Below are 27,045 nucleotides of genomic sequence, written 5' to 3' on the forward strand. Positions count from 1 at the left end.
GCCTTGCAACACAGCTGGCATTTAAGGAATCAAAAGCATTTGAATAATTCAGACCTTTCCTTTTCATCTCAAAGCCCAATATGGATTGCCAGGTTCAAAAGCAAAAATTAAGAAATGATTTCACCTGCTTAAAAACATGGTAGGAGAAGGGGGGCAAATCTACAGCACAATTGAACTGGACATTTTCCGTTTTCTGAAACCCTTGGAATGATAGGTTTTCTATAGCGTGCTGTATGGGAGGAGCCTATGGTTCTCTAACTATATGGTTTTCAGAGGGCAAAGTGTGGGAGCACAGAGTTGGACATTGTATATGTGTATGCGTAATCTTGCACCATTTTTTATATATAGAAGATCCCAAGTTTTCCTAAATGATTTCTAGTGCAAGTAATTTACCTCTTGTTCCTTCAGAAACAGGGGAAAATATCCTAAGGCTGGCAAAACATACAAGAAAAAAGAGCAATTGATTTGAAACTTTAGAACCAGGAATAGTCTGAGACAGGACACTGTTTTGCTACCTTGTTTTTGCTCCTTAACCTTGAAATTGTTACATTTTCATAAAGCCTTTGTCTTTTAATTATCCATGGCCTTTTTGTGTGGATAGGATGTTTAAACTAGTTTTTAAAAAGTAAAATTGTCTTCTAGATTGTTTAGATTGTTGGTTTTTTACTGCTGGTTTTAATGTATGTTTGTGTATGCTTGCTTGTTTTGCTTAAAAGTCACTATGAGTTGCCATGGCAAAAAAAGCAACAAATAAAAAAAATACCATGAAATTAGACACTTTTGAGACTTTCTAATCCTATCTCTAACAGATAATTCTCAGAAGTCTCACCAAACTAAAATTCCCAATATTTTTAATGGAAAGCCATAGCAGTACAATTAGTAGAAACCAATATTTATAAGTCTGTAGTATATATGTGGTCTTGATGAGAAGGAAGCATAGTTTCATGGAATGAGCCAAAAGTATAAAGAAAACTTGTAAAGCAAAATGGAAGTTGATGAAAGGGAACGCTACATACCTGAGTTTGGAACTGTAAAAACATTTCTGAGTTCAAGAGGAGACGAAAAGCACAAGCAGATGTAAAAGTGATGAAAGAGGTGTAAATCCTTACTGTAGTAGTAAGGCTAGTGAAATTAGAAGATGGAAAAGTGCACCTGCAGTAAATACAATAGTAAATCAGGCATAGTTTGGGATTACACATTGCAGTCTGACTACTCTCATTTTATTGTTGTGAAATTGTTCTTCCTAGTTTCCCACCCTCCATTCATTTTGTGTAACAGACACTAAATCACCACTTAGCCTGAATATGAAAAAAACTATAATTTAAAAACAATCCCCTGCCAACTGAACTGCTTTTTTTGTTTAATGCCACCTAAATAGTCTTCACATAAATATTTTCCCGTAGTGTTTAGTTTTAACTACTGAATATGACTGATGTTTTAAAGGTCCTTTATCTTGTTTCACTTTCAGATATATTATTCCTTGATATAAAATGGTGTCCCATATACATTTTACCCTCCTGTCTTCTATTTGCATAGATACCGGGGTTTAAATTGGTAATATTGTTACAAAATTAAACTCCACTATTGTAGGTGTTATTTTCCTTTCTTCTCTACCAAGAAACTTGCGTAGAAAACATTGCCTGTTCAGGAAATTACAGACATATGTATGCACAAAGAAAAAGTGTAAGCTTAAGGCACAATGTGAACAAATCAAATATTAACCTTCTGTAAGGCCAACTTAAGTTTTTGAATCTTTATGCTTTATGAAAAATCAATTAGCTTCAGAGGCTGAAGCAGGTAGGCAGCTGCTGAGCCTCAAGAGAGCCGCCTCATATGGGTCACACCAATCTGACTAGCTGCCACTGAGGAAAAACAGACACTGCTGTTGAGAGGGTCCCACGGGAGACTTAGTTCTACTTGGGTGATCCTCTCTCTGTGCTAAAACGGTACACCCTGCAGCAGCCCCTCCTTCCATCCCATCCCAAGCAAGTAACTGAGCGACAGTTCAAGAGAACAGCCACCTCCACTTGCTTGCCTGCTCTTTCCTGCTGCATTGGCACTGGGGATTGGGCCCAGCACTGCCACTCAGATCGGTAAATGAGCAGATGAGTGATGATGGCAAGGGGCAACCACCACTTCCGCAGTGTGGAAGCTCAGATGCCACACTCCCCACAGACTCACATTCCCTCTGGGTAATGCAGCGAGCCCTGCACAGAGATAATGACCACAGGTGGTAGCAATTGCCATGGTAAGCAGCAGACCCTGCCTCCTCCCATACTTTATCCCTCTGCGTGGCACAGTAGGTCTTCTGGGTCCAACTGCACCCACTGCACCACCCAGAATGAATGAAAGCAGCAATAGCTGCTCCTTGCAGGTGCCTGCTTAGGTGAGCAAGCAGTGGAAGCTGCAACCAGCGGCTGCCTCCTGCTTCTTGCTACTCTCAATTGCCCTGAATGGTGGTGATGGGCCTCCTAGGGAAGTGAGGCAGGGAAGCAAAGGAGGATGAGACCTGCCAATGCCATGTTGCTGAGGAAATTCCAGAAAAATGACCCACTTGTGCCAACCATGTGACAGTCAAATACACTTTGTGGCATGACTATTAGCTGGGAATTTTCTCAGTGCATCTGTAAGAAATGCATGGATGTGCAACCATCCAATGTGGCAATCTACTTGCAGGTTTCACAGTTAACTACTGTATATGGAAGGGGTGTTTTTTTGTCTAAGGGTCCTTCCAGATTGAATCCTATGTGAAAATAGTGACAATCACATATTGGCAAAATCAGGTTGCGCAATGGAAGCTGACCTGGGGCTCTTGCTCAATAAACCTGCTTCTTCAGAAAAACACAAATCTTTTGCAATAAGATCAGGAAAGTGACAGGGAAATGCACTCTATTGACTTTCTGCAGCAGCAGTTGCTTCAAAAGTTTACTGAGCATTTGTCTTGATTTGTTCACACTAAGTTTGTGAGGAGCTCATATGCTGCTTATTGAACACTCAATGGGGATGCCAAGCAATTGTTAACTTTCCCCTTTTCTTAGGGAAAATAACCACGGGGTGGGGAAGGTGAGCAGATTTGCTGTGCAAGAACAGCACATAAACTTTATTTGTGCAACCTGAATTTGTTGGTATTTGATTGCATTCCATCCTAAAATAAGGACAATCCGAGGGAAAGTGAAAATACACTGGAAAGCGTAGGGGAACGAATGGCTTGAGGCCCTCAAGCTCCTAGGGAACAGATCGGAATGAACGATCAGCAAAAAGGTCGTCTGGAAACATAACGGGGCGAAAAGTCTCCTCAATCACTTTGGCTGCAATGTGGAGTTTTAGGGGTCCTGTGAAGGGCTGAAACACACGTCGACTTGAGGAGGCGAAACAACGCTCCGTGAGGCGCGAGTAAAAGACCACCTTATTCCCACAGGCGACTAGAGGCGCGCAGGTGGCCACGTGAGCGAACCTCTGGCAAACGACAGGAGGGCGACGCGAGTGGGCCAGGCGCCACGTGCGCGCGAGAGAGGCTGTGCGCGCCAAAAAACCCTCTGGCGGGTGCAGGCGCGAGGCGCGGAATGGCGCCAAAACGTCCTGAGGGGAGAAAGAAAACAACATGTCGCTGCGCCCCCCGAAGGCCGCGCGGGGGGGGGGGGGCGAGACGCTGTTGGCGGACCCGGGGGATTTCTCGGTCCGCGCGTCCCAGGAGGAAATGATGGAAGCCTCCCCTGTCCGTTATGGGAGACTTCTGACGACTATCCTAGGTCCTGGGCGCCCCGTCGCCTCACTGCAGCGCCCCTTCCCCGTCAGCAAAATCCCCGCCATGGCCAGAAGCCTCCGTCCTGGCGTAGGAGGGGGCCCCTCCTCCCTCCATTGGCTCCGCTGCACCAGGCATCGCCATAAATGCCTCTCCGCAGCCTCCCGCTGCCCCCTCAGCGCAGACACCTTCCAGAAGGGCGAGCGGCCGCGAGGGGCACTTGCCGCCACCGCCGCCGCCTGCGTCGAGTTCCTGCTGCACACGCTGCCCGGCCGGGGTCGGGTGTCTGGCGCTCTCCCCGCGGCTTCCCAGGGAGGCTCGGGTGGTGCTGGCTGACCCGCCGCCAGCTGCCTGAATGGTCCCCGCGGCTGCCATGAACCAGGCCCCGGACCCCAATGGCCCCGAGCAGCCTGAGAGCAGAGATGCCCGCGCCTCGGCTCCTCTCCAAGCCGGAGGCGGCGGCGGCCCCTCTAGGGGGATGCCGCCGCCGGCGCCGAACCTGCCCCAACTCATCCAGAAGTAAGAGCCGCGTCGGGACGTTGCTTGGGGCGAGGAGGGCGGAGGGCGGCGGGGGGGAGAGAGAGGCGGCGGAGAGGGGGGTCTCCGGGCTTCCCTTTCGGCTCGGTGGCGCTTTCTCTCCTCCCTCTTCAGCGCAGGGCCAGCGAGGTTTGTTTGCATATAGGCTTCCCTCAGGGATTGTTTAATAACTTCAGCGGTCTTTCCCCCTCCTTTCCCGGGAGTATCTCCGCGTGGGGCACATACAAAAAAAGGGATCCCCATTTTATTCTCCAGGGATTAAAAAAAAAACACCTTTCTGACCTTCCGCAGCAGCCGTGAGATTTTTTTTGCTATATAAAAGCCTATGGATGTGGCTCAATTTTATTCCTCCGCTTTGGTCGCCCGCTGCATTTTCTTTTAGGGAGAAAGCCTCGCTCATCTTATGTTTACAAGCATGAGGGTATTTCTTCTACACTCTTCTTGTTCACATATTAATGTTGCAGATTTCGCGTTTCTTGCCCACATTTTAAAGGCTCCTCTTGCTAAGGCCTCGATGGGAATTAGATGTGCGGGAATGGAAATCCAGGACAAGTTGCTGCTGTATATAAAGAGCAGCAACCCCAGTGGGTGAAATGGGCTTGCTTTTTACAACCGTACTGGTCGTAAAAACACTGATAAGAAAGTTTGCATAATTACAGCAGACTGATCTATTTCAATTTCCGCATATATCCATCGTGGAGGAAAATTGGTATGTTAATCTGCCCATGGGCTCTATGTATTTTCTTCTTAATTAAATGAAACGCCGGAAGATTAGCTGAAATTGAAATAACACTGTGTAATAGATGCCATTGGCCTCAAGGAAAATGGTTATATGTATTGGATTCCACCCCCCCCCCCAATTCTGGCTAGAACATTAGTATAAAATAAATCCTGGCTAAATTTTAAATAAATCGGAAAGTGGTTACAATAGCAGACGTTGCTATAAGAGTCATCGTTTGCCTTGATGACTAAAAAAGACATGGTGGAGCGATAATTTTGTATGTGGTAAAAAGTCAGCTTTTAATATCATTGCCTAGAGGTCCCAGAGAAAGTAGTTATTTCTGTTGATTCATCGAATTTGCTGTATGAAGAAGAAAGGCTGTGGTGGTTTGTGGAGTAATCCTAGCTTTCTTAATATTTGCGCACTTGTAAAGCTGCCTCCCATTGAGAAAGATGATCTGGGCCTTCAAAATATGGTATGGTGCTGTAGACCTTACTTATACATTATTTTGGGGGGTTCCACAACCACAAAATTTGATGGAAGCATATTTCAATATTATTTTCTGATTGTTCTTCTATCCATGCAATCCTTTGCATATTTTCTCAGAACTAACTATTTTCTCACTGAACCGCTGAGTTCAGTGGGGCTTATTTCTTCATGTTTTTGATTGCAGCCTAAGCACGACAACTTTATGAGAAATTATAGTGGTCTAAAACAATATATTTTTCAGAAACATTTTTGTTGGTTAATGCTGAAATACATAACCTGCTATCATTATGTGTCTTAAAAAATGGATCTAAAGAAGATAGTTCTAGCCATTCTTTATCATGGCAGCATGGCGTAAAATTGCAAATGTCAAACTTCCATCTATGGTAGTGGAACTTGATCGCGGTATTTGTAACTGCGTTGCATAATTTAATCTCTTCTTGCATGTTGACATAATTAATATGCTTCAATATTAACTGTAGTAAACAGAAAATGATTAGATACATGTTGCTATTGGGTTCATTTTCTGAAATAGGTGGAAAATAATATAGAAAGTGATTGGCATAAGAATTTTGAAAAGTGCTTTGCGAACTGAACATGCTATTAAATTAAGTTAAAATAAAACAGCTATTAGAGGAACAACTCAAAGAGTAGGCCTTCAAATTATTTTGACTATTTTCTATTACTTTTACACATGTAGAAAAGTTCCGAAAATGGCTTTGCTTGTAGGTACTTAACTGTCATCATACATTTTGTTTTGCTCTATTTATTTTCATATTGCTGAAGCAGAAGTGAACTCTGTTTTACAAGATTCACCAATATTCTAATATTCCTACTCATAAAATGGTTAGAAATTGATATTATTGTAAAAATATGTAAAATGGCAGGTAAAATGTTTATTATTTTATAGTAAAACAAATGAAATAGCAGTCTTAACTCGTTATAGGAAAGAACTTGATTAAACTCTGATTAATTCAGTCCAATATACTGGTAAGGAAGTATTCTGCACTTTCTGGACAGAAATATTTTTCACAGGTGTAATTATAAGCATTATACATTGAAAGTTATATATTCATTTATACACAACCATTGACTAAATCTCATAATTATAAGGTTTTAGCTAATAGCTTTACATTTACGTTTATAGAAAGGGTACAATTTCAGATGGAATATAGTAATTTTTGCTGTGGGGTGTGGTTTTTAAACTGGAAAAATACGGTTTTGTGTAGTGGGGAAATTGCAAGGAAGAGAAGGACTAAGAATGCAGCATCCTGTATCCTAAATTAATATGGAAGTTTAAATCTTCTAACAAATCAAATGATTACATATTAAAAGTAATTTAAAACATGATGAGAAATAATGAGTTCTGTGTTCATGGGAGACTCTTCAAATCTCCACTCAGATATTGAATTTGTGTAGCTCTCTGGGTGGCCTTGGGCAAGGCAGCATCTTTCTGCAGACTTCGTGTTAACTCTTTATCCCCCATGTCCTGCAGTTGTAGATTTGTATTCCAGTGTTTCAAATATAATATCAGTTTTGGTTAGGCACCTGCGATATACTGATTACATTATTTCACCTGTTCTTTGTTTGAGTGGTAATGCATAAAAGCCACCTGATTTAGGATTTTTAAACTGGGACATCTGACTTCCTAGGGGGTGGAGGATTAGTGAAGAACCTAGGTCTCAGATGGGGAAAGCAGCCGCTCCTTAAGAATGTGGAATCTGGATGAAATTACCAGTATATGGGCATGTTTAGGCAATGGTATTACAGACATGAAAAGGATTTGGCTGTATTCTGGCTGGGTGAGTGGAGTTCTGAAGAGAGGGCAGAAGGTTGTGGCAGCGCGATGTTTGAGAGCTTGCAATTGAAACCAATGGATCTTGGATATCTATGGTGCATTTACCGTGGTGGTACATGATTGGAAAAAAATTATTGAAATAACACTGATGGGAAACAAACAGCATCAGAAGGGACTGGATGAAACAAATTTTAGAGGCAGCAATCCACTTCAAGTTTAATCAGACTTAAATTGAAATCCTCTATGTGCCTACCCAGAAGTAAGCCATATAGAGCACAGTGGGAATTGCACCCAAGTAAATGTGTATAGGATTCCAGACTTAAACGTATGATTGAGGAATGTGCGTGCACATCCTTGATGACATCCACAGTAGAGGTTAGTTCTGGGAGAATTCTGTTCTCAGACCAGTGGGAGTAAGAAAGGAAGACTGCAGCAAGAGATTGAATTGTCCCTTATAATCCTGCCATCAACATGATTTAAGCATATCTGGCTTTTTCCCAATTTCTAGCCACTATAAATTGAAAAAAAATGACAAAGCTGTGTGAATAAATCCTTCAAGGGAATGTCAGGATTTAGTCTGGGCCTTTTCATGGATTGCAGATTTTAAGATGAGTTCTATACTCCCTGCCCCTTGTACACAGTGTGACGTACTTCTGAGAAGACCTGTATAGAGTTGTACTGTAATATATGAACAATGATGATACAAGTTCTATACTCCCATTTCTTCCAAATGAGCATGCTTAGGACCACATGCTATTAGTGTTTTTGTTTTACATATGTTGATACAGTATTAAGATTTCCTATCAACAATTCCCTAAAAACAAACACTTTGGGGAAAAGTAAGTACTGCAAGAGTTGTGGGGAAAGCTCACTTAATGAAATACCAAGAATAGATGTAGCCTTTCGCACCTTATGTCCCAAAACAGATTTGGTTTCCAGTTAAGAAAAGAAACTCTTGAAATAATCTAATTTAGTTGCTCTTTTTGACATAGTATTTAAGACAAAGTAGTGTAAGATTTGCTTATTGAGTTTCAGTTTAGTTATTTAAAACTGATTTATTTTGTTTTCTGTTGACTGGTGTGAGGCATCAAGATGTAGGATTAGTCTTTGTACCAAAAAAAGCTTTTGATATAGTTTGCTTATAATTATATTTCTAGTGGTTTGACTTTCCAAATGAGTTTCGTATTATCATTCCTTTGTGGGTGTTTTATATGCATTTGAAAGTTTCATATAAATAACAAATAAGTTTCTCCGTTTTGGGATTTTGATTTCCACTGCCTTAGCCCACCCCTCAGTCCACATGAAGGGCACGTCAGATAAACTCCCCACCCCTTCCTGTCTTGCCACTTTTGTAAAAATAAACAGGAAGTAAATTGATGTTCACACATATTAAGAAACAGCAAAAAGAACTAATCAGAAGCTTACTAAACTACATTTTTCTTTATGGTAAGTTCCACATCAAATTACTTCTACCACATGTTGTGTCTAAATATGTTAGTTTTGTCTTAAACATATCACATAAGACATTGTATACCTAATGAACTACTTCTTTGACAGTGATTGATAAGACAGTCAACCAGAACTAAGAGTTCTTAAAACCCGGTGGTAAGCATGGTAATCCAAACTGAAATATGTTGGTGTTTAAGAGAAACAGAAGATTCAGGGGGAAATGAAGGTCCACCATAATTTTATGGTTCTTTCATAATTTATTTCACCTGTTGCTGTTCGGAAATGGACTATGTGTATATCAGCTGCTGTCTGATGCACAAAATGGAATATAGAAACAGACTAGTTGCTGTTTGATATCTCATAAGTATACAAACTTTTTTCAGTTTCCCTGTGGGATATGACATGTAACATTTGGAAAGACTTTCATTGTGAAATTTATGCAGCATGGGAAGAAGTTTTTGAAGCCTTTTAGAGAAAGTTCTGAGGTAGAAGAAGTATAATATTAAGTGGAAATTCTTTCCTTTCAAAGATTGCGGAAACGCCTTATGAATAGAGATTTCCCTTCTTATCTGTGTTTCATTGTTAGTTCCAGTCATTAGCCAATTTGGAATGGTCCTGTAGAACATGGTGCTTTTGTAGACTGTAAAGGGGAAAGGATCATTGATTTCCACAGAACATGGATTGGAATTGCAACAATGCCTGTAAATTCCATGATGTGTATTATTCTCAATAGAATAATGAGAATTTATCTAAATTAAGCAAACGACATGACAGTGAATTCCTGTTAACTGCAACAAAATTACCCCGAGTTTTTAGAAACTGGGAATTTAATATTGCTGTTCCCATGAGTGGAGACACTAGGAAATGTTTATTTTATTAAATCAGTCTACTCTCTAAAAAAATTGAGTTCATTCAAATGCTGAAACTGCCTATGAAATTAGCACATTATGATCAATTTTCTAAATACTTCTTATGAAGTTTCTCTCTAAAGAGGAACAAATCACAGAAAAATATTTCAGTTAATATATTTTTTCTTTAAATTCATAAAAATTATACATTAGGAATTTTAAGGGAGCAAATGCTCTACAATTGTACATAATAGAGACTAATTTTGGAATTATTCACAGTCATCATTTGTAGTTTTTAAAAATGTTTGTGACAGCATTTTATTCTGACTGTTTGCAGCTAAACATTGTGATTTCAGTTATGAATTTTTCCTTTTATTACTTTTATTATTCCCTTTATGGGCTTTGTGGCATGTTCTAATTTATAAAGATGTGATCAATCTGTTGTCCTATGCCCCTTTAAGTTTATTAACTGTCAATTACAAGCTGTTGTTTTAAATCCTTAATAAGATCTAGCAAACCTCCACTTGCATTGTAGAAATGTTAATGCCTTCATTGTTTTGGCAACTCATTCATAGTTACTGTCATAGCTATTTCATGTCTCTTGATGGGATGCAATGGACAACGGTTGTGCTTACATGATGACAGGGTGCGTATGTGTTCTAGGGAGCCTCAGACTCACATGCTGTTCTCCCTTCCATGCAGCCAAGAGGAGGAGCTTGCATATCTAATTATTGGAGTGGTTTGGCAGTAGCTGTTGTGTCTGGAGTTCTAAGGTGAAGCAGCTGAAAACATCTGAAACAGTTCTGGGATAGGAAGTTTTCCTAATAGTCTCTTTCTAATATATGTTCTGAGACAAGGCTGTTTGCATGAGGTACTTTTTTTTAATATGACTGCTCTTTTTCCATAGTTCCTCTTTGTGTGTTCTAAGTGTGCATGATGTGAGGTCAGCATCTGCGAGATATATCTGTGTGCCCCTGAAATGCGGTCTCCTTGTCTAGGGTTTATATACTGCTCTTTATGCACTATGATGGGCTGAATTCTGTACTCTGTTGTGATGATGTGGGCAAGGCAGGATGAGCGAAGGAATTTTTTTTTGGCTCTCTGTTGTTTCAGCAGGTAAGTTTTTGCTTACATTAGATTTATGGTCAGTGTAGCATTATACTAACATTGTAGGTGGGATGAGGATCTGAGTGGCATATGTCCACTCTTTAGCCTGTCGAACCCTTTTCTCTAGCCAGTTTTGGGCTTTCGTGGATTCACATCAGGTAATGTGGAGTTGCACGGTGTATCTAAGGAGCTGTGCTATCGGATCTACACTAGCTCCACCGTATATGAAAATATGCCATATTCTAAAGCTCCCCTGCTGATATATCTTATTATAGGATTATAACCTTGGATTTATTATTATTTTATTTTGGCTGTTTGGAGATGGAAAGCATTGTTTACTTACAGGATAACTAGTTTTTTTTCCTCCCATCAGGTATTCATTAAATTTGGAAAGCTTTTGCTGAGAGATTTAACATAAGAATTCTCATGAAGTTGCAATGCCTGTAGTCCCCGTGGTTTCCAGGGGGGACCACAGGTAGTGAAACTTCTGTTTCTCAAGGTATTTTAATTTATTCACAATTGTAATTCAATCTGAACCGTTTTTTCTTGGCTAAGTGATTTTATATGTCCATCCTACATTCTAATTATGATCGAGCCCTTTGAACACTGTTGCTTATGAAACCAAAATGAACAACAGGGAGATATTAGACTTGGAAAAACACGAAGGTTTGCAGAAGTATGCAAATAAGGAAAAAATAACTCTGAGAGGGTAACTTGACAAAACAGTCCAATGAAGACCAAGTATGCTCAGTGCCATTGGAACTGTTTTGAGGAAAACAGTCATATAGTAGATGGAGAACAGTGGAGTGGCCGGGAAAAGAGGATGGAGGAAAAGCCACATATAATCATAGAATCATATAATTGTAGAAAGGTTGGACAAAACTGGATAGCTTATTTCCAAGTTCACACTGATAAGCTACACAGTGGTACCTCTGGTTACGTACTTAATTCGTTCCGGAGGCCTGTTCTTAACCTCAAACTGTTCTTAACCTGAAGCACCACTTTAGATAATGGGGCCTCCCGCTGTTGCCGTGCTGCCGTCACATGATTTCTGTTCTCATCCTGAAGCAAAGTTCTTAACCCGAGGTAATATTTCTGGGTTAGCGGAGTCTGTAACCTGAAGCGTATGGGAGTTGCTTTTCTGTGATTCTGTTCATACCTGTCTGTGTCTGTTCTGTGTATGTTTGTCAGTGTCAAGTAAAACTGCTTTGAGGTTTTTTCTTACAATTCAGTGGTATATAAATTTTATGAAATAAATGGCTGAAGTAGCCACAATTATTTCAGAGGCATTTACTCTCATATGACATGTTAAGGAGTTTAGGATTTTTCCTGCTTTTTGGGACTTTGTGTATATATCATGGACAAAACTTTTTCCACACTATCCCTTATTAGATATATTTTCTGTAACTCACTGCTTTCTCCCACCTGGCCAAAAATAAATAAAAATAATATGGTGGATGGTACTCATTCATTATGATTACAATGCCAAAGGGTATTTAAAGATAAAAAATAAGTAATTTATATTCATCAGAGCGTAAAAAAAGTAAAGGAGATTGCTTTATAATCTCCATGTGTACTTGATAACAAATTTAGCATTTTATCATTTCATTTTTTAATAAAAGGTCATGCCCAAATGCATCCCCTGTAAAGAAAATTATGTGCTGACTACTTAAACCATCTATAAACTGTTTCTGTTGTTCAAAAAAGATTGGATGACTTTTTATAGCTATTTCATTCTAATGGTTATAATGTTTCATGCAAGTTCAGAAACAGTATACTTTTGGTCAAATAAAATGAGGCCTGTTGATAAAATAATCCACATGTCAAAAGAGTGCTGGAGATTTGGGGTTTGTTTCTTTTATTCAAGAATAAAAAATTGTATTGGTTAACAAGTATAATTCTCTACTCTTATCTCTATTTATCTTCTTTAAATGCTTCCTATTAGCACTTCTTAACATTCATGAGTATACATATTCGCCAAGCCACCTATTTGTACTCTACTCTTTCGCCACCTGGGCACTTGGCACATTCTTTGCCGGTCACCACCCTCCTCCCACTTATGCATCATGCTCTTCCTTCACTTTACAGCTTTATTCAAGGTCACTACGCATACAGGAGCTTTCCTTCCTATCTTTCCTTCCTATCTTCTGTGAGAAGTCTGACCCTGATTGTGAGTTGTGAAGGCATGTAAATGAGCTATCCAGAAATAATTTGGAGCTTTATCCTCTTAATTATTGGACTTCTTTTTTAAAAAAAGAAAGATTTTTCCCTATGTGAAGAGAATTCTTAAATATTTTTTAAAAACAAAGTAAAATTAGCTCTACATTCTGGGCAGCTCATCTCTTTGTGATTGTCTGGAGTGCAACTGAGTGATAACACTGTGATAACAGATCAAATGAAAAAGCTGGTGCTACAAAATGAAATCAGAAGCTAGGACAAACTTTGGGCCAAGTTTGAAAAATTGGGTGGGGAAAAATATTTAGTCTGAGATGCTTGATAGGCCTCTTTGGAAACACTATACCACAATTTTGATGCTAGTATAGAGAATGCTCTGCCATGCTCAGTCAGATATTTCACATCCTAAAAATGTGGGACAAACAGCAAGCCCCTTTAAAAGGATATTAAGATGTAGGGAGTTTTAAGACAATGCTTTCAAATACTCTGAGAGAGTGAAAGGAGTGGAGAGAGCAAGAGATAGCAGGATCTTCAAAGAGCAAAATAAGAGTGTGTATGACTCAAGAGAACCACGAACCAAGTTCTGCTTCTGCAATGCTATTTATCCACTTCCTACTTGCTGCTGCTTCCCTTTGCACAATGGAAAAGCCAAAGTTGGGGGTTGCCTCTCACTGAACAATGTGAGCTGTCGCACATGAAGTAATACGTTGGAAGGAAGGAGAAATACAGTGGAACCTTGGGTAGAGAATGTGATCCATGTGGGAGGCACGTTCGCAACCCATAGTGCCGCATCTGTGCACGTGCGGGTCGCGATTCGGCACTTCTGTGCATGCGCAAAGCGCAATTTAGTGTTTTTGCATGAGTGCCGAAACCCGGAAGTAACCTGTTCCGGTACTTCTGGATTCGGCCGGTGCACAACCCAAAATCACGTAACCTGAAGCGTCTGTAACCCGAGGTACCACTGTAATCTGATTTAAGATATGCATGCCTTAAGTACCAGAATATGCTATCACAATTAAGTAATCATTTTCAATAATGCTTTTCTGCTTTTTGAGATAAGCTCAGTTGGTTAGATCATGGTGCTGATAATGTCAAGGTTTCAAGTTTGATTCCTGTATGAGTCAGCTACGCTTACCTGTATTGCAGGGGTGGACTAGATGATCATCAGGGGTCCTTCCAATTCTACAATTCTTTGAATTCTATGAGTTAAAGGATAATGAATTTTTGTACAATAAAAAATCCCATTTCCTTCCTCTAAACCAGAATTTTGCCCCCCCCCCCCCCGCTCCTGCTGCTCACAACCATCTAACATAAGAAAAATGAACTAGACCAGTAACAACCATGGTCAACAGGTGCAGTGGAAAGGGTGGCTAGTGGAAGGAAGAAAAGGTAAGGTGGAGAAAGGCTTCCCATAGGCATCAGGTTGGTCACTATAAGAATGGGATGCTGGACTATATGGGCCACTGAACTGATCCAGCAGGCTGTTCTTATGCAGTTATGTTAAGTTACAAGTATACCTATGAATGATCATGATCCAGAGCAAGGATTCATACTGTTCAAGAAATGTAGATTAGAAGGAAATATTTTTTTTTTGCATATGTTGTATTGATTCATTGCAGCCATCTCCTAAACAATCATTCTAGGTTCTAAAATCATAAGAGCTCCTTGGTTAATATCTCAGCATTTGGTGCAAGTGATACCTTCCAGTACCGAAGGCAGAAACATTCAGCATGCAGTGGTACACCACACAACTGAGCTCTCTCCAGCTTTGCTGCTGCTGCAAATAGTGAGAGGTGAGATCAGTATGGTTCAAACACAGTAGCAGAACCAATCTGACATTCCTGCTGATGTGTTTTTAAACTGTACTATATCTATGCTCCTCCATCTCTCCATCCCTGTATGCAGCATTGATGCAGGCAGAGGGAGTTAAGGTGAGTGGTGTAGCTCCACTACACTGTCTGCTACTGATTGAAGGTCGAAGATGAAACTGGGAGAAGGAATTTGGCAGCAGAATAGAGAAATGGAGGTATACTGTGGATGTGGTCAAATATGTGCAGGAATGTTATACTGACCTAAAATTTTAAATCCAGGAGCATTCTAACTGTGCACTCAAGCAAAATAGAAAAACATTGCTTACTGATGTGCTGGGAAATGTCACATGTGATGTGCAATTAGTAGAATGTGCATTTAATTATCTAGAAAAAAAGAATAAAAGATAATTATGATGATTAGGTAAGTTATATGTCATCAGGAAAGCTTTGAATTGGGAAAGCACAATTCAACATTGAAGAACCGAGAAAAGCTTGAAGAAATAAGTTTTACAGCACAGTCCTAACCATGCCTCTTCAGAATAAATTCCTATTGAATTCAGTGGGGTTTAGTTCCAGATAAATGGGGTTAGGATTGCAGCCAGGATAAGTGTTATCCCAAGGGGCACAGAAAGTACCAGATACCCCTTTCTCAGTGTAAAGCAAGCAAGCAAGCAAGCAAGCAAGCAAGCAAGCAAGCAAGCAAGCAAGCTGTGATTTCAGAGAGGTAGAACCAATGTCAAGATTCCTCCTCCTTGCCGTCATAGAAACTTGCCACCACAGAAACCCTGCCCGTACTGATCTTTGATTCACACTGTTGGTAGGACTGAAAAGGAGTTGTACTGGATGTGGACCAACACCTGTCCAGTTCCCCCAAAAGCCCCCGACAGGGGAATTAAGTATGCTAGCTATTGAGCCTGCATAGAATATTTCCCTCCTGCTGTTCCTAATGGGCGGCATATTGATTAAAGGGGGAGGGAGGAACATAAAAGGATAATAGAGCTTAAGAGTGATGATCTGCTGGTACTTCTGCTCTGCTGATGAGAGCCCAGCAAGGTTTTGAATGAGGTGTATCAACTTTTAGGAGTGCATCCTAAAAATAAATTTAATAGAACCCGTTTTTGCTAGATGTTTGCCATCTGATTAATGATTCATAATTTCACATTTCAAATTTCTACTCATTGTTGCCATGTCAATTTGAATGCATTATCTGTGATGCAGCATTTTTTATACACAGAAGACCACGTGCACAAGTAGTCTGTCTATGAACAAAGCAAATACCTAGCATGCGTATTGACAAATTATTAGGTACATGGAGTATTTCCTTTCACACAAATGAGTGAAGAGCCATTGGGTCACACACAGTGGTTGCTTATGCTTCTCAGGAGAGAGCATTTGGGGAGAATCATCCAGTAGGTCAGGTTGAGGAACGTCATGTCCATGGGCCAAATGCTGCTCTCCATGTCTGTCTGGTCTTTGGGACTCTCTCCTTGCCTCAACCACTTCCTAGCCATATCCATTCTATCTAGGCCACACCCATCATTGGCTCTGCTTCACACCTACCTACATTGAGTGTTTTTGCCTGGCTGGAATGTGTCCTTGAACTCTGATAATGACGCTCGTTGGATGGAAGATAGAGGTGTGGGAGTATATTCTCTTGTACAAAGGCAACTTTTACATCCATTGCTCTGCCTATTTTTGCCTCTGGCCCTGACACTCACTGGCATGTGACTGTCCCCCTCCTGAAAGTTGCCCAGAAGGAAATCTCACCTTTGAGCTAAAAAACTTCAACACATCATGCTTCACTTATGGATCATAGCAGAAATTCATGTGCCCCTTACCTGAAGTCCTCCAATATACCAGAACTATCATTCTCCTTTCTTCTTTACAGGATTGGTCTATTTTTAAGTTACGTAGCTCTGTTAGAAAGTGTTACGCTGTTTAGCAATGCACAGTTTACCCAATTAAATTTGACTGAAGTTTTTTATTAGATAATAACTTTTTTTGCATATGCTGCTTACTTGAGATAATTATTCTGCAGCCACTGAATTTGACAATTTTAAATTTCTAGTTTGTGGAATTTTCCTGTTTGAATCGTGATAAACTGAAATCTTTGCTCTTGGGATTTTCTCAGTGTAATCAATTTACATTAGAGCATGGGCAAGGAACTTTGCAAAAACATAACACTGCCTGCCTTTTCTTTCAGTGTAGACAAAGAGAAATAACTTTTTATTGGCTGTGTCTGAATTTAAAATCCCTTCAGCCTTTTCTTCACAAGGTAAAATTGAAGCTCTCCCATAAATCAGTTAAAAATAATGCCTGTATTTAATAACACATGAAGGCAAAGTGAAAGAAGATCTCTTAAACTATATATCAAGTAGAAGAAAGAAGAAAAGCTGCTCGTCTCTCTCCTTTTATATTCAGGCTTTTGGTTGTCCTCTACTTCAGGAATATTTCTGTCACCAGCAGTAGTTCGTTATGCACCTATTGACCAAATTGTATTTCAAAAGCTAATTTAAATGACTGCTCTTTCACTGAAAAGTTTACCAGCTATTTTACTGATGCAGACAGAAAAGAAAAAGAATCAAAATAACCTTTGAAAAACATACTGTCTTCTGACTAAGATTATAAAGACGTTTTAAAATGCCTGGCAATAAGACAGCATATTTGATTTAAGAAAGACATCCAATGTAAAATAAAAGGATCACTTACTGTCATCGATCCAGCTTTTAAGTGGTCTTGCACTTCATTTGTTGCAAGAGTATCTTAAGCAGAGGTCATCACTCTCATAGCAGAAATATGATGTTACTGATGCCTGAGCCAGGGAGAAGAGGGACCTGTGCCTAAATCAGTGTTAGATGAAGAGTTTGAAGGGAAATAGAATATAGCAATCTCTGCATGCTAAACAAGAAGTTAGGCCTGGATGATTGAGTGTCACTGAACGTTGAGTGCTTCTATGAGAAAATATTTCAGAAACATTTGAGGCATTTTCAAAATTATGAAGCAAGGCAGAGTTGTAAAAATGAAATCAGAATAGTAAAGAAATAGGGATACAAACAAATCTGAGATAAAATTGCAATTGCATTAGAATGACAAAGATTTATGTTAGCACCTCAGTTGGTATTGCCACTGTAATGCCAGCATGACATAATTAGTTTAATGTCAGAATAGAGAAGTAGCAACATTTTTCCATCTTGAGTTGGGATCCAAAGTGTTTCTTAGAGTACTTCTTCTGCTAGCTCGGTGGAGCCCCCCCCCTTTTGAATAAATGACCCGCATGCTACAAACTGCTTTTCAAATGCCCTTCCATTTCAAAAGAAGCTTGACCCCATATCTTTACATTACATTTAAAAGCCTATACAAGTAATACCTCCATTTATCCAATGAATGATTATCTGAATAGTTTAGATTTGGATAATCATGGGCTGTTAGGATTACTCAGATTATTGTACTATACAGGAAAATATAGAGTGCCTTCCATTAATACATGCACATACACACTTGAAAATTCAAAGATGAACACATTTAGAATATCAGCTGCTTCTAAAGCAGGAAATAAAATCACCCTGTAGTCCTGTTCCTACTTTCTCTTCCAAGGCTGAAAGCTTGGAGAGCGATCATACTGGCTGAACCAGCGCCTCATTTCTGCATGTCTTCTGGCTTTAATTTCCATGTTTCAACCAAAGAATGGGAGTTGTCCTATGTCTGTATAACTGTACACGTGTTGGGACCTCTGATATGATAGGAGTTTACATTGCTATTCACACCTTTGGCTAATATCTTAGATGTCAAGCACAGGGTTAGCCAGTGCAATCTTGGTTCCCCTCCGTGTGTTTAGTTGTGTGGAACAAGGGGTTGGAATTAGCTTTTGCACCTCCTGAATGTTCCAATTGTAGTTCATGGCTGAAAAAAGAATAAAAATGCTTTTAGAAATACATTTTTTGAGAAAGAGCATGTTTAAAAATACTATTCTTTTTGATCATTTTTTCCATTAAAAATGCAGAAGCAGGATGAAACATTTTTACGGATGAACATATGCGAAAGTGACATAAACTGGAAATCGGCCAATTGTCCACAATGATATATTAAAGATACAATGTTTCTTCTCTAAAATAAATGAAAGCTTTATACAGTGTTGCACATTATTTTTCTGACATTTTTGCACATTATTATTGTTTATTAACTAAAATGTTGATAAACATATTTTCTTAGGGGAATGAATAACTAAACTGTTAAATGCTTTGCATTTCCATAAAGTTCTACAATTGCATGTTGAGATTGATTGATCTATAGTAGCTAGCAAAAGCATTCTCCTGATGCACAGGGTATACAGATTTAACCGTGGCTGCAGGAGTTATTAATAGAACATACTACATTTCCTTCATATAAACATATGCTGAGCACTTTGCTGAAGAAGAAAAAAACTGCTGTGCCTTTCAGTATTTAGGGCCAGTTCATCACCAAGCTAAAATTAAAAAGTGAAGTCAGACAGTTCTAGTATTCTATTTTTAATCCATTTAAGCATGTGAATGTGAAATCTTTCTTTAGGATTCTGTTAATTCAATTACCCACTTATTCAAAACATTCTCTTCTCATGTTACTGTACTGTAGCACTGTAAACCTATATGCTGGACATACTAAAAAGTTTGCATTTAAATGGGCCTTTTATTATCTTTTGTAACCCTGCCAGTAATATTTTTATTGTGCTTGTGGCTGAGGAACAAGAGACAGCTCAGTAATCTGCTTATTTTCTATACAGTACTAACCATGCAAACTTGTAGCCTCTGTGTTTACATGTGCAGTGCAGTCAGTGTTTATTCTCACATATGTGTCTTTGTGTGCAAAGGCCTATTGCATTATGTCCACACGTGTTAAGTTTCCTACCTTTTTGCTCCATGCACTACTTTCACAGACAAGAATCAGGCCTTCCCCTCCTTTGAGTTGTTATGTGATCATGGCAGCCTGAAGTACATTTCTGCTTCTCAATGTTTTTCTTAATGCAGTGCCTGCTGAGACCTTCCATGACACCCATGAGATCCTGAAGCCTTCCAAAACTAAAAAAACAACAAGACATTTGTGCTGAGTACCAGACAAGGCTGCAGTTGCCTGCCATTTTCATTTCTAAAATAGCCCCTGGATGCCACATGGGCCCAAAGGCATTTTGTAGAAATGGTGGTGTGTAGCTGGAGCCTTGCTTGCTACCTTGCTTTGTAGTGTACCTGGCTGCCAGGGTAAAATGTAAGAAAGGGGAACCCCCTTCTAAACTTGGGCGGCAGGAAGGAAGGCAGCAAAACACCTGAGGATGGGGGAGGTAGAAAAGTTGGGGATGTGTGTGTAAAGAGTAGGATAGCGGACACCAAGAGATAAGTTTTCATAATTTTAATTTGATAATTTTATCTGCTTCGTAGTGTTTATACAGTGGTACCTCGGGTTACATACGCTTCAGGTTACAGACTCTGCTAACCCAGAAATATTACCTCAGGTTAAGAACTTTGCTTCAGGATGAGAACTGAAATCGTGCAGCGGCAGCTGGAGGCCCCATTAGCTAAAGTGGTGCTTCAGGTTAAGAACAGTTTCAGGTTAAGAACAGACCTCCAGAACGAATTAAGTTCTTAACCCAAGGTACCACTGTATATGCTTGTACTCTGTCGACAGATTGCAGTGGCTAGTGAATGATATTTATCTATCTAAAGCCCATTCTATTAGTTTTGGAATGAGATCATTTTGGAGCAATTTTGCTAAAAGATTTCAGAGCCTTTCAATGTAAATGGATGCCACTTATTTCTGATGTATAATGATGGTGGTACCTCCATGTCGCCATGTCCATGTATGCATGTTACCCTACAGAGGGCGTCTGGAAATATGCCGGTCCTCTTTAGCCAAATAAAGACAGCAGCGTCATGGAAAGAGTTCATATTTATTGCAGGCTGCAGCAAGAATAAATGATCCAGAGGAATTCTCCAAATTCTGGACCCCGAATACAAAATTCAAGACTCTTTTATAACAATTATATGCATGATCACCACATGTGCGATCTTTTCAGTAATAGGATTGGATAGCAGAACGCATTGGCAGCTTGTGGACTCTAAAAACTAATTTCATTGGTCAGAACACTTGCCCCTAATTACTATGGCAACAGGTATCTTTAAGCAAAGTTTGTAAATTCACTATTCTTCTGTCGCATACAAAATGTTGCTTTTCTGCGATCTGCTACATGAAGCCTAATCTGGTTCAGGAAAATTTACTGTTTCTCTTCCTTGATGATTTCCCAATATTTCTTCTGCTCAATGTTAGCTTGCTCTTCTCTGCTTTGGAAGCTGATAAGAGATGCCCACAATGGGTGCTATGCCAGCAAAATACAGAAATGCACCTTCTTATTCACAGGTAGGGGGTTCAAGGTGAATTAGCAAGCTGTTAGAGCTTCAAGGCAGCACTAAATTCCTTGCAAAATAAGCAGACAGTAGAGAGATTGCTATATTTCCAATACATTGCCAATACAGGGCAATGGCACGGATACCTTGTGGTTGTGGCTGTGATAACGTGTTTATGCAGACTGAACACTTAGCAGGCTGAGGCCAGTTGTGTATCAGAGATGTGTTCTGTGACAGAAGGTGTGCTCATAGGTGTGTTTGCTGTGGGTTCTGACATACTTCCTGGGCCACAACATTCACCTGGGTCTTAGGTCATGACACCCAGGTATCGTATAAACATGAATCAATTTGAAAGTCAACAACAGTTGGATGCAGAATGATTATGCATAACTGCAGAATGGTTATGCACTCAATAGTTTTAAATGAAAAGGGTTGGGTGGGGAGGAGAATTATATATGGTTGTTGTTATTGCCTAGTTACAGATAAGACGTACACATCTAAGAATGATGAGCAAAATCACTTAGTAGAAGGCTAAGTTCACAATCCTGTGCATCCTTTTTTTTTTTTTGAGAAACAAGTATCACTGAAGAAATTAGAACTCTCTTTTGAGTAAATATGTGCATGATTGAGCAGCAATAATTTCCAGAACTTGCCAAAATCAAGCAGTGGTAGTTACTGTATTTTTCCGTGTATAAGACACCCCCATGTATAAGACGATCCCTATTTTTTAAACCCAAAATTAAGCTGTTTAGCTGTTTTTTTGGGGGGGGGGACGTCACTTCCACCAATCGCTCACCTGCCTACCCGCTACTGCCGATCGCTTGCCACAGTCACTGCCAATCGCACACTTCACCGCAGCCACCAATTGTCTGCCCGCTTGCCTCCACCAACAGCCCGCCCGCTTGCTGCAGCCGCCAGTCGCCCTCCCAATTGCCGCAGCCACAGCCAATCGCCAGCAGGTCTTGCTGCAGCCAGCAATCACCCGCCCAATCGCCGCTGCCAATCTCCTGCTTTCTGCTGCCATTAATCCCACATCCCCCCCTGCATTCACTATCTGTGTATAAGACGACACCCAATTTTTGCCTTAAGTTTTTTTTAGCAAAAGCATTGTCTTATGTACGGAAAAATACAGTATTATACAAAATAATGTTTCTCCATAAGATGGAAGATGAATGTACGTGAATATTAATAAGTCCCAGAGTGGTAGTCGTGTTGAATTATTGTAGAAACACATGCACACAAGCACATTAATGATTAACAAATTTATAATGACATAAGTTTTCTTGGGACTGTCCTGAGTTGCAGGTATAGATATGCATGATAGAGGTGTATTTAAATGTAAACAGTAGGTTGGAAGGGAAGGAAATGCAAAAAATGCACAGACAATGGTAACTGCATTATTCATGGCCATTCACACACACACACACACACACACACACACACACACACACAGTAGCTATAAATAAACTTCCTGACATTGGTAAGCCAATCAACACATGTCATGGAAGAAAAGCTATATGTCACATGAGAAAAAATGTATTTTTAGCAGACTATATATGTTAATTTGCTTACCAGTGCTAAAAAATCTTGTGTTATCAATTGCTATATGTTGTGAATGGCTCCTGTTTGTGAGATAATTGGGAATCTCTGAGCTCCCCCCGCCCCGAATTTCCTTTCCTTATGGCATACCTGTTTACAATTCCCTGCCTCCCACCTATATATCTACTTGCAGCTCAGAATAACATGCATCTGTTGAAGTGGATAATAATAATAGTAATAATAATTTTTGTCATCTTTAAGATGCCAAACTCTCAAAACTGAACACATAACCGAGCTTAAGTAGCTGGGAATGAAACAGGAGTACATAATCTGCCACATGGGCTCAATGTATGATCCTGGTAAGATACAGGTTAGCATTAATATGGGTTCTAGTACCTGTGGCCTCAAGTATCAAACTACAGGTGGTGACCATTTTAGGCACATCCAAATGACTTACGATTGCTGATGCATGGGCCCTTTTGGACCCAGAACAGGGAAGAACAGGAGGTGGGGCAGGGCATGTTTAGGCATACTCCGTTGATGCGTGCAGTAGCTGGGAATGGAATCCCTGCAAGAAATGGTTGTCACCCGTATTACATCAATACATGAACGATACATGTGCTGTGAAGCTGTTTCCTGTACAAGCCCTTAGTAAGAGGTTGACAACTTAGTTTTAGAAGATGGTAAATTTACATCAAGTTTAGATTTCATTTTAAACCAGGTTATTTTAAAAAGACAAACTTCTTATAGCTGAAATTTGGGGAAGAAATCAATTAACATTTTCAAAAAACCTGATTTAAATAATATTATCTATTTTTTTGTCAGCTCTATACACTATGGAATATACGGTAAGCTGTAGTCTTTTGAGGGTGGCAGTCTATATTTGTAATATAGTCTTCCCTCGCACCAAGGAATTCTGGGTGGCATATTTTAATTAATCCTCACAATAACTGTGAGAACACTATGAGATGCTGGCTTGTCCAAATCCACTCAGTGAGTTTTATAACATTGTAGAGCTGTCTTATCCAAGTTGCTTACTCTGTGTCATTCTCATTCTTACTTCTTTCATTAGTTACTGTAGAAGAGGAAGAGATAATTCCTTAGGCAATTTCAGCTGAGGGGAAAAAATGTCTCTAAGGTTCTGAAATTTTTATTTGAGAATGAAAAATATATTTAAGAACAGTTGATTCTGCTGTATGTTTTCTACAAAGTGCTGTGTTCTAGTAACTTTTGGAACCCTTAAATGTGAAGCTATTGTATTTAAGAAGAAAATCATTTTCTGAGTCTTAAACTTATAAAAAGTTTCTACCTTGGCATGGTCATGATGCAAAGAGTCTGTAACGAGAATAAGATATAAGATACTGATTAAATGGTGTAATAAAATATCTACAATTGGTTAAAATAGAAGAGAATATAATGATTACTGCTTAAAATTTGTTAGATGACAATGATACCAACATTGCCTATAGCTAATTACTGTGTGAATGTCTTCAAATCACTTTAAAGTAAAAAAGTGAGCTTTAGGGAATGGTCAGATTACTTTCAAAGAGATTAAAAGGGATTTACAGTCAGTAAGTTAAGGGAAATTGGGATAGCTACATGAAAAATAATGATCTGTTTAGAAATCACAGCCATATGTTTAAAAATCTTACTGGTTTCAGTCTGTCTGGTGTAAGACATGTAGTACCTGAATTAAATTACTAGAAAGTTAGAAACCTTGTATTTAAACTGCTTGTATTTTTATTAGAATGCTGTACTTCTCTTATATAGATTAAGGAAAGAAAGCTTTCTGTTTTCAGTTTTGTTAAAAAAAACCATTCTTACTGTGTGTGCACATACTAGAAGCCTGTAGTCAAAGAACTAGCTGGTTAGTTCAGATGTAAAATTCAGTTTTTTTCCTATTCTACCCTCACTGCTAATTGCCATTTAGTCTTTTTGTCTTGCTGGGTCACATTGCTGCAATGGCATTGGAAATGACAGCTGACAGCACTTTCCTATTAGGGACTAAGCTTTAGACTTGAAACCTTATGTACAGTCCTTAGTCCTTCCTCGATTTCCTACTTCCCACTTCTCACTGCACTTGTAGTACACATTCCCAGTCATACTTTTTCTTTGGCCCTTCCATTTCTCCAGTACCCGTTGTTTCCCCAGATCACACTTTTCACTTGTATTTCTACATAATGCTGAGACATGGTTTGTTTTAACCATGGTCTGTTCAACAAATCAGGAATCACCTCACAAACAAGCAGACCAGCCACAGCTTGTTTTCCAGCTGTTCTTGCCGTGTGCCTCTGTAGTTTAGTGAACATATGTGATTGGCTGGCTAAAGAAACTATGGTCAAGCAAGGCTGTTCAATTTTGCCATAATGGCAAGCTGTGGTTCATAAGCAAAGAACAAACATGACTTCATATTGTGGCTGTCAACCAGAAAACAAACATTCGATTATGTTAGAACCAGGTCATTGCCTATAATAATTTAATAATTTATTATTTATACCCCACCCATCTGGCTGGATTTCCCCAGCCACTCTACCTTGCCTACCTTGTCAGTTCCTTTTGCCAACCTGACCACATTTCCTTACTTCCACTCCTCTGTAATATTGACACCATCAAGTTTATTTTAAGCTCTAGGAAGTTTATTCAGAACCATGTCTGATCATCCTCTCTGCCCTTTACATCAAGTTCTGTTCTTCATTTACTCTTCCTACTTCTTTCTTTTTCCATTACTTACATTTCCTTCAGCCTCTGCCTCTGGGCTGCCTACCCCTTAGCTTTCTTTCATTATGGTCCATAATCATCTCCATGTGAAAAATCCATCCTCTCTCAGAAACTGCAAACTTTTGTCCCATGAGTTATTGAACAGTGCTGGATAGTCAAGTGATTTGCTAGTGGAAAATGCCAATCATTGCTGTGCAGTGATAATGGAAAGAATGGAATTCCTGCCCGTAACTGCTAGGCAGTGGAGACAGAGGGCACCTTAGTACCGTGCAAATGTGCAGTTACTGACTGACTAGCAGCCCCTGGTGTGAGCTTCAAATTATAATCGAGGGCAGACTGCTAGTTGGCAGTTATGTGCTTCCTCAGTGCTGATTGAGGCACCCCCTGTCTACAACAAAAGAGCGTTCAGACTTTATAATGGTGTGTTGAAAAAGGGATACATTTTAACTGTGATGCTGCTTTCATAGCTCCATAACAATGGTGCTCAAAGCATGCATTAGTTAATCTTTATTAAAGCTGCTATAACATGCCAATCTTCCTGCTGTTTAATCTAGGTATTTATTACAGTCAATCTGTTGAGTACTTAAAGTAGATCATTGGTTTGAGAGTCATTCTCAATGTCACATTAAGTTAAGATGCCTACAGGATTGACTATTTCCCATGGAAAGCTGGTTTTGAAGAGCACATTAGCAATTAACAGATCTTGCCAGTGTTTGTGTACTGGGTAACTGGCTGAACGAAGGGCATGGTCCAGTCCAGGTTAAGTACTTTTAACCTGTTGATTAAATGGATTAGTTAGCATTTATTTTAATCTCTGGTTTTGGAATCAATGGGATTTTAGATTGTATGTGGATCATACTTGCTGTTATGAATCTAATTGTTAAAATTACTGAAATCTAGTTTGCAATTTGGGAGTAATCACACAATATATGGCATTTCATTGGCTCTTTCCTATAGAAATAATTAGAACTTTAAAGGGCCTAACTTTGGCTGGATTGTGCTCCAGTTTTTTGTTGGAAACATTTCTCAAAGTAAATAACAAGTCATCTATGAATATCTAGATTTTTTTCAGTGGAAAAGGTACTATTGTGGATAGGAACCTGAGTTCTAAGTTGTTGTAGCCAGACACATGAGGGGCAACTGGATGAGTCTCATAACCATTTCATGACAGTCACTGGAAGGACTAATTGTGACTTTTAGCAGTTTTAGCTCCATAATGTTGCTTCAGCTTCTTTGTTGAATTACACATTAAGCCCAGTTTTGCATTTTTATATACTGGGAGAGGGATTCTAATGACATACCAAGAGTTGAATTCAACCTGTGGCAATACCTGTGGCCAGCTCTGTGTTGACTGAAGCCCTCGACTGAAGTCAGCATAGGCTAGTCTTTCCAACAGCTGTGTAAACTGACACTAACAGCACTGTGGATTTTTCATTATAGTGTATCTTCAGACCTGTGAGTGGATAATGCAGTATTAACATCTTGTAAACAATTTCTTGTCTTTCAGCAGAAACTGTTGATTGTATACCATATCTGACATATATAAAAGGTAAGGTTGTTGTCATCATGCAGCAATTTGTTTAGTGGCTGACAGGTGGTACCACAAGGTACAGCATGACAACAGCCTTCTGAAAGCTACTGGGCCATCACTGCAGTGTTGGAGGGTGAGGAGAAGGGAAGCAAAGGGGAAGATTGAGGCAGGTGGCTCAGGCGAGCCACAGACAACTAATTTTAAGGGGAAGGAAT

General features: G+C 39.6%; 1 protein-coding gene and 1 long non-coding RNA gene across 8 annotated transcripts in view; one reads left to right on the top strand and one right to left on the bottom strand.

Moving 5' to 3' along the window:
• The window catches only part of LOC308477424, a 33,453-nt gene extending 29,664 nt beyond the window's left edge, over window positions 1-3,789 (bottom strand). Inside the window, exon 1 of one of the 2 annotated variants that reach the window (XR_013986551.1) lies at window positions 1,017-3,789. This is a non-coding gene — a long non-coding RNA (uncharacterized lncRNA). The remainder of the gene's footprint in view (window positions 1-1,016) is intronic. The other variant, XR_013986552.1, reaches the window with a different exon arrangement.
• The window catches only part of RBM20 (RNA binding motif protein 20), a gene marked incomplete at its 5' end in the record, with an annotated part of 114,309 nt that overhangs the window by 1,861 nt on the left and 85,403 nt on the right, over window positions 1-27,045 (top strand). For 4 of the 6 annotated variants that reach the window (XM_081005906.1, XM_081005907.1, XM_081005908.1 and 1 more), the window contains one exon: window positions 4,098-4,261. The exons of 1 other annotated variant lie outside the window; for it this stretch is intronic. In XM_081005906.1, the coding sequence (XP_080862032.1) occupies window positions 4,098-4,261 (164 nt within the window). Of the gene's footprint in view, window positions 1-4,097; window positions 4,262-10,432; window positions 10,453-27,045 lie in introns of those variants that run through there. One more of the 6 variants, XM_081005913.1, reaches the window with a different exon arrangement.

The sequence above is a fragment of the Podarcis pityusensis genome, assembly GCF_964106645.2.
Source record: "Podarcis pityusensis genome assembly, chromosome: 5".
NCBI classification, from domain to species: domain Eukaryota; kingdom Metazoa; phylum Chordata; class Lepidosauria; order Squamata; family Lacertidae; genus Podarcis; species Podarcis pityusensis.